At 34.6% G+C, this 14875-nt stretch overlaps 1 protein-coding gene across 1 annotated transcript in view; it reads left to right on the forward strand.

Moving 5' to 3' along the window:
* The window catches only part of ASCC3 (activating signal cointegrator 1 complex subunit 3), a 338512-nt gene that overhangs the window by 29956 nt on the left and 293681 nt on the right, over positions 1-14875 (forward strand). The window contains 1 exon segment of the mRNA XM_036871893.1: positions 12432-12991. Within this exon segment, the coding sequence (XP_036727788.1) occupies positions 12432-12991 (560 nt within the window).

Below are 14875 nucleotides of genomic sequence, written 5' to 3' on the forward strand. Positions count from 1 at the left end.
GCATAGTAGTGTGAGGTACATGTGTATTGACCAGTCAGAGTAATAGGTATTTTAAGCTGGAGGGGACATCAGGGAACATCTTGTCCAATCCCTTCATGTTGTATGTGAAGAAACAGGGTCCTTGAAGGTTAAGTGAACCCCGTGGTTGATTTGTGGCACAGGTAGGCCTAGACCAAAATTCTGAAATGGAAACATGATGGAAATCCTAAATTCTTTCCTTTCCTTGTAGTTAGAGATCATGTTCTCTCAAAGTCTACTTTTCAGCTATTCTCAAATTGACTCCCTCTACATATTTGACCTAGTTTAGGCTTTTACCATAGCATGTCTGAACTACTGCAGTAGCTTATTGCCTCACCCTTCCTTTCTTATTCAACTTCTTCACAGTCACTAGACTTATCTTTTTTTTTTTTTTTAGACTGATTGTTATAAGAAGCAAAGCTCATTTTTATTCCCAGCTTGCTCTTTAGACCAAATTCCTTAGAATGGGAAAGGAAAAGTTCCTTTATGAATTGAAATAATTTACCTTTCCATCTCCTTGCCATTCTGTCACATGCAACCTTTGTTCCTAACATATATAATGTTTACTATCTTACTTTCCTAAGCAGTCTCTCTGTCATTGTGTGTTAGCATATCTTTCCCCATTGTGATCATCTGGTAAAATGCTTCTCATCTCTGAAGAAATGGCTTAGGCTTCATCCATGTCCTTTGTTATTCCTTTCCAGTGTTAGTAGATAGTGTTCCATTAGAATGACATCTATTCTATATTTTTTAGAGTACTTTCTCATTATTTGATATTTACCTCTGTCCTCTCCCTCATGGACTGTGAATGCCTTGATGATACAGGGATTCTAGGAATCAGAGTGTCTTCGTACTCCAGTGCCTAATGTGGTGCAAGGGATACACAGATGTTCAATAAGTAAATGAAGTATTGAGAATCCAACTAAAAGTCAACCATGGTCTCTACTACCTCTGATGCTGACAATGTCTTACAAGTGGTAGCTTTTTAAAAATTTTTGTAATTTTAAAGTACTTTTTCCTCTCAGATTTATATTTGATATATTCTTATACCTTTTTACGATTTCATTCTCCCCACAAAGAGTATTTTAATAATAAAATTTAGCTTGAGGGAGAAAATACTATAAATTATTTAAAAATAGTATTCTTGGCACTTAATCTTAGTTTATTTAATTACTCATTGTAGATATAGCTATCTCCTCCATGGATTTTGAAGGATAAGCATAGTCGTATTAACCTGTATTCTGCTCGTAATGAAACTTTGTCAATATATTTTATGTGCTCTAAGTAAAAACATTTTTGAAAATAAAGAGGTCAAGATTGAGCATGACATTCAGTAAAATGCATTATGTATTAGGCATGTATTTCTGTTATTTAGAGTTTTAAATGATCATTTCAGGAGGCTAAGATTTTCACAGAGTACACAGAAAGTAGGATGGGGGTCAAGAATGGTGGAAAGATCAGTAGAAAGACCCAGCAGTTCCCTAATCAGCTTTGTAAGTGAATCTCTCTCCTAAGGCCAAACAGAATGATCTAGTAATTTTACTCTGAATCCTGAATACAAATCAGAACTCAGCCAGAACTGAACTAGTTTTGTTTTTTTTCAGTGTTCAAGTTATTTTGCCATACACAGACATGTTTGTTTTGCCTTCTTTAATTTATAACCCCTGCTTTATTTGGATTTTGGTGTTTTTATGCATTTTACTTTTAATAACTTTATCTTTGAGAAAAGCATGAACCAAAAGGTAGGACAGGAGTAACTTACAAAGTGTGGTTTAGGGAATTTGGGAATTCATTATGTTTTTTGAGTTGTCAAGGAAATAAGATTTTACTATAAAAAAGTGAGGAATCAAAACTGAGAGTGGAAAGCAGTTTATAAAGTAATAACTGGAAAAAGGAAGTATAAGAAGGTATTAGCAGGATCTGGTAATTCTGTCTATGGAAGCAAGGGTAGGCATTTAGAATAATAAAGGCCTGTTGTGTATGGGATATGGCAGGAGGTTTTGCAGAAGTATTTGTGAAAAATAGCTATCTTGAAAATTGTGGATTCCAAAAAAGTTGAGTTCTACTTCTCATAGATTGGCAGACAAGGTAATTTGGAACAACTCTTCTGCTGAGAATAACTAGAAAAACTATAAAACATAAAATTTGTTTGACTGCATCAGCATACTACCAAAGCATTGAAGAATTATGGGGCCAAGATCTAGAAGCAGAAATAAACCCCAAAAGCATGACCCTGGTTTGGACCACTTTTTCCTAAAGGTGACTGTCCATTCTGGAAGAGGAGGCCAGATGGAGAAGAAGAAGATGAGACAATGAGCAAAGCTTTTGACAGATTCAAAGGACCAAGATGACAAAAATGACTAAAATGGACAAAAGAGGAAATAGAAAATATGAATATATGACTATTAAAGAAATTGAATCTGTAATTAAAAACCTTCAGACGAAGAAATCTATGTGCCTTTTTGGCTTTACTGGGCAAGGTCATTTAATGTCATTTAAAAAGGAGGGTATTGTTGATTAAAGGAGGTTACAGGCACATAATAATCAAATGTAATATACTATCCTTGATTTAATCCTGAACCAGAAAAAAAGTATAAAGATATATTTGGGGCCATTGTAGAAATTTGAATATGTGTTGGGTATCATTAGGTAATATTAGGTAAGATCTTAGGTGAGATAGGTGGTGTGGCTATGTAAGATATCCTAAATCTCAGTGTCATGAAGACTGCAACATACTGTCAAATGGATCAGTTAAAGAAATACACGTGAGAGAGAAGGTGCAAGTGCATGTGCGTGCACAAAATGTTAATTATTAAATTATTAAATGGGAAAAATAGTGTGATTCATGTAAAGGAATAAAGGTTTAAAAGTCATATGATTATTTAGTAGATGAAGAAAAAGCATTTTATGAATATCTAAAATCCAATTGCGATTTAAAAAAATACTTAGCTAACTAGGAATGGAAAGGAACTTCCTTAATTTGCTAACGGGTATCGTATCTATAAAAAACCCTAGATCAAACGTTATATTTAATGTTACAGTGTTGAAAAATATTCTCTTTTGAGATAGCGAATTAGAGAAGAATGCCTATCATCATTTCTGTTTCTCACTGTACTAAAGGTCCTTGCTAATGTAATAAAGCAAGAAAAAGAAAGAAAGAGTATAAAGATTGAAAAAAACTGCCATTAGTCATATGACTGTGTTGTTAGAAAATGAATTTAGTAAGGTCAGTATAAAAATCAATTTTATTTCTACTTACGAGCAGCAAATTTTCAAAAATGCCATTTTCAAAAGTATTAAAAATCATCAGATACCTAGAAGTAAATTTAACAAAAGATGAGCAGGGTTTCCTCTTGGAAAACTAAAATATTATAGAGAGAAATTAAAGATGCCCTAAATAAATGGAGGGATATACAAAGGATTGAAACACTCACTACTATAAAGATATCATTTTTACCCAAATTGATCTACAGATTCAATGTGATCCCAGTCAAAATCTCAGCAGGTTTGTGTTTGTGGGTATGTGTTTGAATGTAGAAATTGACAAGATAATCTGAAAGTTACATGGAAATTCAAAGGTGAAGGACAGCCAAGTCAACCTTGAGAAACAAAGAGGGAGAGCTTGCTCTCTGGATATTGACTTATTATAAAGATCAGTAATTTAGACAGTGAAGTATTGATCCAAGGATAGACGAATAAACCAGATGGAAGAGAGTCCAAAAACTGGCCCACAGATATTAAGGATACTTGGTTTATCATGAAGGACTTAAAGTAGTGAGACATGGCTGAATGTCTCACTACTTGAAGTCCTTTTGGGGGAATAAACTTCAGTTATTTAACCTTTCTATATCTGTGTTTCTCTGTAAAATGAGGAGAATGCTTGTAAGGTTCATGTGACAACTTTAGATGATATACTTGTTAGAAAAAAAGTACATTAACAGGCAGCAGACACAAATATGTAAGAGGGAAAAAATGATGAGAGTATGGGATAGTTATGTTTAAGTTGAATCATTTTTGTACTTTTTTATATATAATGCTGTCCTAGGAAAGTTGCTGGTACAAGTATTTTACATATTTGTAAAATAAATTGTCATAACAATCAGTTAGCTAATCTCTATTCAAATATAAAATGTTTATAGCCACTTGCCTGCCTTGCTGGTTTTTTTTTTTTTTAACACAACTATTTTTTTTTTAATCAGTCATCAATTTTATACACATCAGTGTATACATGTCAATCCCAATCGCCCAATTCAGCACACCACCATCCGCACCCCACTGCGGTTTTCCCCCTTTGGTGTCCATACATTTGTTCTCTACATCTGTGTCTCAACTTCTGCCCTGCAAACCGGTTCATCTGTACCATTTTTCTAGGTTCCACATACATGCATTAATATACGATATTTGTTTTTCTCTTTCTGACTTACTTCACTCTGTATGACAGTCTCTAGATCCATCCACGTCTCAACAAATGACTCAATTTTGTTCCTTTTTATGGCTGAGTAATATTCCATTGTATATATGTACCACATCTTCTTTATCCATTCGTCTGTCAATGGGCATTTAGGTTGCTTCCATGACCTGGCTATTGTAAATAGTGCTGCAATGAACATTGGGGTGCATGTGTCTTTTTCAATTACGGTTTTCTCTGGGTATATGCCCAGTAGTGGGATTGCTGGATCATATGGTAATTCTATTTTCAGTTTTTTTAAGGAACCTCCATATTGTTCTCCATACTGGCTGTATCAATTTACATTCCCACCAACAGTGCAAGAGGGTTACCTTTTCTCCACACCCTCTCCAGCATTTGTTGTTTGTAGATTTTCTGATGATGCCCATTCTAACTGGTGTGAGGTGATACCTCATTGTAGTTTTGATTTGCATTTCTCTAATAATTAGTGATGTTGAGCAGCTTTTCATGTGCTTCCTGGCCATCTGTATGTCTTCTTTGGAGAAATGTCTATTTAGGTCTTCTGCCCATGTTTGGATTGGGTTGTTTGTTTCTTTAATATTGAGCTGAATGAGCTGTTTATATATTTTGGAGATTAATCCTTTGTCTGTTGATTCGTTTGCAAATATTTTCTCCCATTCTGAGGGTTGTCTTTTGGTCTTGTTTATGGTTTCCTTTGCTGTGCAAAAGCTTTGAAGTTTCATTAGGTCCCATTTGTTTATTTTTGTTTTTATTTCCATTACTCTAGGAGGTGGATCAAAAAAGATCTTGCTGTGATTTATGTCGAAGAGTGTTCTTCCTATGTTTTCCTCTAAGAGTTTATAGTGTCTAGTCTTACATTTAGGTCTCTAATCCATTTTGAGTTTATTTTTGTGTATGGTGTTAGGGAGTATTCTAATTTGATTCTTTTACATGTAGCTTTCCAGTTTTCCCAGCACCACTTATTGAAGAGACTGTCTTTTCTCCATTGTATATCTTTGCCTCCTTTGTCATAGATTAGTTGACCATAGGTGCGTGGGTTTATCTCTGGGCTTTCTATCTTGTTCCATTGATCTATGTTTCTGTTTTTGTGCCAGTACCATATTGTCTTGATTACTGTAGCTTTGTAATATAGTCTGAAGTCAGGGAGTCTGATTCCTCCAGCTCCGTTTTTTTCCCTCAAGACTGCTTTGGCTATTCGGGGTCTTTTGTGTCTCCATACAAATTTTAAGATGATTTGTTCTAGTTCCGCAAAAAATGCCATTGGTAATTTGATAGGGATTGCATTGAATTTGTAGATTGCTTTGGGTAGTAGAGTCATTTTCACAATATTGATTCTTCCAATCCAAGAACATGGTATATCTCTCCATCTGCTGGTATCATCTTTAATTTCTTTCATCAGTGTCTTATAGTTTTCTGCATACAGGTCTTTTGTCTCCCTAGGTAGGTGTATTCCTAGGTATTTTATTCTTTTTGTTGCAATGGTAAATGGGAATGTTTCCATAATTTCTCTTTCAGATTTTTCATCATTAGTGTATAGGAATGCAAGAGATTTCTGTGCATTAATTTTGTATCCTGCAACTTTACCAAATCATTGATTAGCTCTAGTAGTTTTCTGGTGGCATTTTTAGGATTCTGTATGTATAGTATCATGTCATCTGCAAACAGTGACAGTTTTACTTCTTCTTTTCCAATTTGTATTCCTTTTATTTCTTTTTCTTCTCTGATTGCCGTGGCTAGGTCTTCCAAAACTATGTTGAATATGGTGAGAGTGGACATCCTTGTCTCATTCCTGATCTCAGAGGAAATGCTTTCAGTTTTTCACCATTGAGAATGATGTTTGCTGTGGGTTTGTCATATATGGCCTTTATTATGTTGAGGCAGGTTCCCTCTATGCCCACTTTCTGGAGAGTTTTTATCATAAATGGGTGCTGAATTTTGTCAGAAGCTTTTTCTGCATCTATTGAGAGGATCATATGGTTTTTATTCTTCAATTTGTTAGTATGGTGTATCACGTTGATTGATTTGCGTATATTGAAGAATCCTTGCATCCCTGGGATAAATCCCACTTGATCGTGGTGTATGATCCTTTTAATGTGTTGTTGGATTCTGTTTGCTAGTATTTTGTTGAGGATTTTTGCATCTGTATTCATCAGTGATATTGGTCTGTAATTTTCTTTTTTTGTAGTATTTTTGTCTGGTTTTGGTATCAGGGTGATGGTGGCCTCATAGAATGAGTTTGGGAGTGTTCCTTCCTCTGCAATTTTTTGGAAGAGTTTGAGAAGGATGGGTGTTAGCTCTTCTCTAAATGTTTGATAGAATTTACCTGTGAAGCCATCTGGTCCTGGACTTTTGTTTGTTGGAAGATTTTTAATCACAGTTTCAATTTCATTACTTGTGATTGGTCTGTTCATATTTTCTGTTTCTTCCTGGTTCAGTCTTGGAAGGCTATACCTTTCTAAGAATTTGTCCATTTCTTCCAGGTTGTCCATTTTGTTGGCATAGAGTTGCTTGTAGTTGTCTCTTAGGATGCTTTGTATTTCTGTGGTGTCTGTTGTAACTTCTCCTTTTTCATTTCTAATTTTATTGATTTGAGTCCTCTCCCTCTTTTTCTTGATGAGTCTGGCTAATGGTTTATCAACTTTGTTTATCTTCTCAAAGAACCAGCTTTTAGTTTTATTGATCTTTGCTGTTGTTTTCTTTGTTTCTATTTCATTTATTTCTGCTCTGATCTTTATGATTTCTTTCCTTCTGCTAACTTTGGGTTTTGTTTGTTCTTCTTTCTCTAGTTCCTTTAGGTGTAAGGTTAGATTGTTTCCTTGAGATTTTTCTTGTTTCTTTAGGTAGGCTTGTATAGCTATAAACTTCCCTCTTAGAACTGCTTTTGCTGCATCCCATAGGTTTTAGTTTTTTTATTTTTTTTTTTTAAATTATTTATTTATTTATTTATTTATGGCTGAGTTGGGTCTTCGTTTCTGTGTGAGGGCTTTCTCTAGTTGCGGCAAGTGGGGGCCACTCTTCATCGCGGTGTGCGGGCCTCTCACTATCGTGGCCTCTCTTGTTGCGGAGCACAGGCTCCAGACGCGCAGGCTCAGTAGTTGTGACTCACGGGCCTAGTTGCTCCGCGGCATGTGGGATCTTCCCAGACCAGGGCTCGAACCCGTGTCCCCTGCAATGGCAGGCAGATTCTCAACCACTGCGCCACCAGGGAAGCCCTCCCATAGGTTTTAGATCGTCGTGTTTTCATTGTCATTTGTCTCTAGGTATTTTTTGATTTCCTCTTTGATTTCTTCAGTGATCTCTTGGTTATTTAGTAACGTATTGTTTAGCCTCCATGTGTTTGTGCTTTTCACGTTTTTTTCCCTGTAATTCATTTCTAATCTCATAGTGTTGTTGTCAGAAAAGATGCTTGATATGATTTCAATTTTCTTAAATTTACTGAGGCTTGATTTGTGACCCAAGATGTGATCTATCCTGGAGAATGTTCCGTGTGCACTTGAGAAGAAAGTGTAAACTGCTGTTTTGGGATGGAATGTCCTGTAAATATCAATTAAATCTATCTGGTCTATTGTGTCATTTAAAGCTTCTGTTTCCTTATTTATTTTCATTTTGGATGATCTGTCCATTGGTGTAAGTGAGGTGTTAAAGTCCCCCACTATTATTGTGTTACTGTCAATTTCCTCTTTTATAGCTTTTCTTCCTTGCTGGTATTTTTAACAAATGGAATGAGCTTAAGTTAATAATGTGATGCAGGGTTATAATATATTGGTATTTACAGTTACAGATCAAATGTCAGGGGTAAAATGGACATTTAAAGTTTGGCCATAACATGAAAAAATAAATTTGTAAAATACGTTCTCCTACACATTGAAGAATTACTTAGTCAAGGAACTCATTTGTTGACAACTTCTTAATTGAATATTTAGCAATTAAGGATGTAAACAGTTGATGGATATTTTTATTCATTTTTCAATTAAAATTTCCGACTCATCCTTTTTAAAGAATTCCTCAACTATAAAGGTAGGCAACTAAAAAGTTATAATTTACAACCTTTTAATTCTTAATATTTTGCAATCAAAAGAAAAATATATAAGTAAATTGTGTGTTGAGGATGATTTGATTGTCATCACTCAACTCTGATTTTACAAATTTGTTTTATGTTACAGTAATCAGTTACTAATTATATTTTTACACTTTTACATTTCACATACATCTCATTTGCTCTCAATATAACTGTAAAGCAGGCAGGGCAATAATAATTTATTATTAATAAAAAGTATTCTAGTGACCTTTTAAGCACATCTCTTTAAATGTATTGCAGTTGCAGTGCTAGGTGCATAGAGCCAGTTTTCTGGGCTACAGCACCAGTGTTTTATGTATAGAAAATTAGATGTTCAAGTGGTAGGTAACTAGACTAGCTTCCATAAAGGTTTGGAGATCTTAAGTTTCATTCAAACTTTAGTCAATTGATTATTTAGTGTATATTTTATTCTTTACTGAGACTTTATTTTGAGGACAAAACTAATTTCCTAAAATCCCTATTCCTCGCAGAAAGATTAGCACTGTCAGTGGTGTATTTGACCAAAGAGTTTCAGCCTAATAATCATTTAAAAGATTACTTGTTACTAAATTGTACTTAAAATGTAAAGGGAAATGGGCGGGGAGAAAGAGATTATTTGTGAACAAGATCATGGTTAATCTAACAAGTTCCATTTTTGGATATAGTGTGTGAGAAAGCAAGAACACGGCTACTTATTCTAAATTTCTACTCTGGAAGTGTACCACGCACATTTTCCCAGCGCCCCCCCCTCCCCGCTTTCAGTGTGGTCAGTAATTTGTGTGCTGGTTCAGCCGGCTTGTGGAGAAGGGGAGCAGCAGAGAAGCGTTTAGGTTCCTGTAGATTTCCCTTTTGATTCCATTTTGTTGAGAGGAGGGTGGGGCCTGCCAGACCTTTGACAAGTCAGACATGTGATTGCATTCATTCCCTTCAGATCTTATCTCTGTTTTACAGACACCCCTCACATATTTCAGTTAGCAAAAGACCGCTTGATGGGGGAGCTGTACTAGCAAATTGGGGGGGGGGGTCGCCTTTGTCGCTGCCCTCCTTGGGCCCACAGTTCTCTGCTCCATCCTGAGCTGCCTTCTTATCAGGGGTCCTCTGACAGCTGCTCCCCTATGGTGATACGTCATCGCGTGCGGACGGCGCGCCGCAACCATGTCTCGGCTCCGGGCTGGAAGACGCGTGTGCGATCGCCATTATGCGGCGCCATCGAAGTCGTCACTTTGCCGTTAGTTTCAAAATGTGATCGTCTCTTTCTTTGTTGGAGAGCCAGCCATGGCAACAAATGCTGTTTGCTAATGCTTCTCAAAAACTGGAACTCCCAGACTCTCAAGTAGCACGCTACAGAGATTCAGTTTTGAGAAACCCCTTTGTGGTGTGGACACATGTCCGTTCTTAGCAGCCCAACTCAGAGATGGGGTGGAGTAGGTTGTGCAGAAGAATTAGTACTTAGGCAAGGATATTAACATGTATGAACCACCCTTACCGAACTAGGCTTAAGAGTTTAAAGTATTTGTTATTTTTGAAATTTTGTAGATTACAAAAGGGCTCAAATTAAAAATTTGAATCCTTGAGAAAATTGGTTTTGATCTTTGTAGATGTTTTATGAATCTGCAGTTATTTTTTTTCTTTAAAAGTGAACTCATAACTCACTTTTTTTTTTCTCACTTAATGTATTGTGGAGGTTATTTTACGGCAAGATATATGGATCCACTGTATTATGTTTAATGAATGTAATGTATGGCTGTAACATAATTTAACCAGTGACCTAATGATAGGTATTTAAGTTAATTCCACTTTTGGTAATAAATTTACTATTCTCAAATTTATTTATTTCCTACGGTGGTGATTGTTTGTTTATTAAATGAGAATTAGAGATAAATCTACTTTCTAGAAGTGTAGTGTAGTAGAAAGAACTTTTTTTGGGAGTTAGAAGATTTCTTTGAATCTTGTTTAATAACTAAATAACTGTTTGATCTCTCCCAAATTTAATTCTGAGTCTCTATTTTAGCGTCTAAAAGATGGAGATAATTTTGTTAGGAAGAATTGAGATAATTTAATGTAAAAGTTTTTAGTAAGTTGTTTAAGGAAAATCCCAAGATGCAAAATGATACTCTCTTTACCAAAGAGTAACATTTACAATGTTAGATAAAGAACGAATTTGTAAATGTGAATTCCAGTTTCCGTCAGACTTCGGTAGTCCCAAACCTGTTGAATTATCTGTAGAGTTATCACAATCCCTAAGTTATCCAAAACCTAAGTTTTCCAAACCTCATATATAGACTGAATAAGTAAAATATACACAAATCCTATTCAATTAATTAGTTCAAAAGCATTATTTAATTTCTAGAAGATTTTTGTCATGTATTCTCCTGAATACTAAAAGAATAATTATATGTCAGATGGTGTTTTATAAATTCTTTATAATCGTAAAAGTAGACTTCATACTTAAAGAATTAAATAATGGACATACATTGTAAAATTGCTTATCTTCACTTACATAAACTTAGTCTTCTACACACATTTGTAAACATCAAATAAAATAAAACAATAAAAAGTAACAATAAAAAGTTACTCAGGCAATGTGGTGTAATGTAGTAACACTAGTTTGGTGTCATTGAGGCCTGGATTCACTTCAATTCAACAGTTTAAATCTCTGCTGAGACACCTATTTTTGGCTAGGTAACAGTGAGGGAATACAGCAATGTACACAATATTATCCTCACTTTGAAAGAGGCAATTGAGCTGGATTCTGAAACATGGGTAGTATTTGAATAATCAGAGGCCTTGGGGAAGATTAAAATAAAGGCATAGGAAATAGGCATAGAATAGAACAGGACCTGGGTTTTGGATGTTAAGAAATTCTTGTTGGCTGGAGCAGGAAATGTATAATAGCCAGTAAAGCTGGAAAAAAAGAATGGGGTCAGTTCCTGGCATGACTTGAAAACAAAGTATAGGAGTTTGGGTTGAATTTCTGAGCTGTATCATAAGCTGCTCAAGATTTGTGATTAATGTGATTGGAGCCATGGTTTCAGGAAGATGATGGTATTAATTATATTATTACTAACTTCACCAATATTACTTTAGGTAAGTCCCATTGCATTTTGGGGCCTTTTCAAGATTGAAGTTCCTTTTTTCTGCTCTTAGAATTTCTTCGAATTCTATGACACAGTTACAGGTTCTTCTTTTATTTGAGAGAATCAGATATGAGATATTAATGCCTTAAAGAAATTAGGGGATGCTCCTTTTTACTTCCTCTTACTTTAGTAAGAATTTACTTCTGGCCTCTTCTCAAGAGCAGAATTTAAAAGAAAATGTGTAATATGGCTGACTTTATTTTAAAAGATTCTTTTTATGTTCATCCTTGACCTTTCTACCCTTGTAGAAAAGGTATTAAATGTTTTTAAAACTTTATTTTTTATTGACGTGTAGTTGATTTGCGTATTAAATATTTTTGAATGAAAACTATGTAAATTTATTTCTTGCCATCTCAGATGTATAGTACGTGGAAAGAAAGTTATGGATTTGTGAGGCTTCCTTCCAGCTCCAAAAGTCTATAATTCAGACTTTTTTTGCACCTTACTTATTTAACTAGCTCATCAAATCAGTTTTTAAAATTTGGTTTTAAATAAGATTTAGCTAATGCTTCAAGTTGTTTTTAGAAAGAGGTAAGGGGTTGTTGTAGGTAATTACTTTGATATAACACTGATAATGGGTTATTTACCTAATACAATTCTTTGGGAACTTGGGAATGGACTTAAAGGGATTTTCCTGTTCCTGAATTGGTTATCTTTATCTATCTATAGCAGAATGTCAGTCTGTTTTCACTGTTGGATTTACTCAGAGGAAGATTTGTAGTAGTTCTTTGAAAATGGAAACTTCAACCATGATCCATTTGAGCTAATGCTGTTTCCTTTGTCTGAATAGTTGGAACGGATAATGGGAAAGAAGCAGTTGAAAGTGCGGCTGCATTTCTCTTCAAGACATTTCACTTGAAGGACTCTGTTGGTCACAAGGAGACAAAGGCTATCAAACAGATGTTTGGTCCCTTTCCCTCATCATCTGCCACTGCAGCTTGTAATGCTACTAATCGAATTACTTCTCGTTTTTGTAAAGACAGTCTTACTGCTCTCGTCCAGATGACAACAGATGAATATGGTGATAGAGTTTTATTTGGTAAAAATTTAGCATTTTCATTTGACATGCATGATTTGGACCACTTTGACGAGCTGCCAATAAATGGTGAATCCCAGAAAACTATAAGTTTGGATTACAAGAAGTTTCTGACTGACCATTTTCAGGAGCATTCCACCCCGGACCTCAAGCCTGCGGAAAAAGCAAACGATTCCTTTTTGTGGTGTGAAGTTGAGAAGTACTTAAATGCAACTTTAAATGAAATGGCCGAAGCAACAAGAATAGAAGATCTTTGCTGTACGTTATATGATATGCTTGCTTCTGTTAAAAGTGGTGATGAACTTCAGGATGAGGTATAGTTGAAGTTATTGCAGTTTTATCTTAATGTGAATTATCTTAATGAAATAGCCTTTTAAAATATGGGTGGCTGGCAAAGAAAGTATTTCTTTAATATTGTGCTACAGTGGTCAAATGTGTAGCCAAATGGTTTTACATAGTAGGCATGCGTATCTTTCCACTACGTAGCTGTAGGAGGACTGTGGGTGTAATGAATAGCAGAAGAGTCTAGGGCAATAGTTAGGGTGTCCACAAGTCCCGGTTACTGGGACAGTTCTGGTTAAACCTGTTACATTGTAATAATTAGTAGTGTCTCTTCTTCAAAAAGTATATAGGTTTGAATGATAAATTATATGGTTAATCTAGTAATAACTGTTTACATTTGTATAGCATTATATATTTCTATGAGTTCTTTGATGAAAATATAATAAACTTCAAAACATTAGAAATTTTATCTATATACTGAATGACTTACTGATTTAGAAAAATATTTTTGACTAGTTTCTATGATTGAAAGAGTAAGCTTTGAAAAACAGACTGATCTAGAAGTAATTGGACTGTTTTATACTACTTGTTCAATAAAGAATTGTGTCTTTATAAGTTTTTTATATCACACAAAGGAAACATTATTTTAATTCCTTTCTATGCCACCATTTGGTTATGTTATTCAAAATGATGAATTACTCTTACCGTTACATGAAAAGTTCAGTTTTGCTCTCAATTAATGGCATTATATTCATTATCTGATATAAATTTAAAATAATGTCAGCCCAGTTTTAATACTGGATGAATAGCATATTTGATGAAGGATTAAGAGAGGTGGCATATTGTTGTAGAAAGGGCAGAGACTGAAATCAGAAGTCTTTCCCACATTTTGGTAGTGAGAGTTCAGGTAATTGAATCCCCTAGAGACTTTTTTTGCTGGGTTCTCTCAGGATAAAAAGAATGTGTAGATTATAGAATTGGTATAAGCCTTAAATGAGATACCATGTGTGAGATGATAAGTGGCATTTAATAAGTACTCATTACATGGTAGCTGTGATTATTTTTGTTATTGTTGTTATTACTGAAATTAAGAATTTTAAAATCACATGGAGTATCAGGAATGTAGAAAAAAATCTAGCTTCCCCCCCCCCTGCCAGAGGAGAATTAATTTAGGGAATTAGCTATTTCCATATATCAAAGTTTTATTAGAGTGTATACCTGATAGATCAGTAAATAAATTTTTATCTATGCCTTGTTATATATAGATGTTTCAAGTAATTAATAAAATGATGCTTGGAGGCTGGGTCTTAATTCAGAGAATTATTATTTTTACTGCTATTTTTTTTTTCTGTTTTGCTTTTTTAAGTTTCACTATTCTAAGGAAAATCTTTTGAATTCAGTTTTTGAAGTGAGTTCTGATTTTAAAAGTCTTTGGTAAAATAGAAAAGGTGTTAATAGAAAAATACTTGGGAATATTGGAGATGGAATATACATATCTCTTGGTATTATTTCAATATTAAATGCTATTAGCAGTTATTAATATTGATGTAAATATTGATAGAGTTGTGTAACAAGTTCTTTGGAAAAGTGAATTTTGAGTTATTGATATTATCATAGTTCATGGTTGTACAGCTGTAATTCTTTATAACATTTCTAATTTTACATTTGCTATTAGCATTATTTCTTGACTCTATGCAGATGGTGTTATTGACCCATGTGAGTTCAGTCCTGAACCTAGCCCTGTTCCAGATATGTGCCTGATCCTAAAAATTAGGACTTACTTGGTTAGAATGTCTTCTGAGGGAAGACTATTTTTTTAGTACTTATTTGCATTATAGATGATTCCAGCATCCTTTGAAATTTTGATGTAGAGTAATTAGCATGGTTTAATACAGTAGTTCCCAAACTTTGTTCTC

Source organism: Balaenoptera musculus, chromosome 12 (genome assembly GCF_009873245.2).
Source record: "Balaenoptera musculus isolate JJ_BM4_2016_0621 chromosome 12, mBalMus1.pri.v3, whole genome shotgun sequence".
NCBI classification, from domain to species: domain Eukaryota; kingdom Metazoa; phylum Chordata; class Mammalia; order Artiodactyla; family Balaenopteridae; genus Balaenoptera; species Balaenoptera musculus.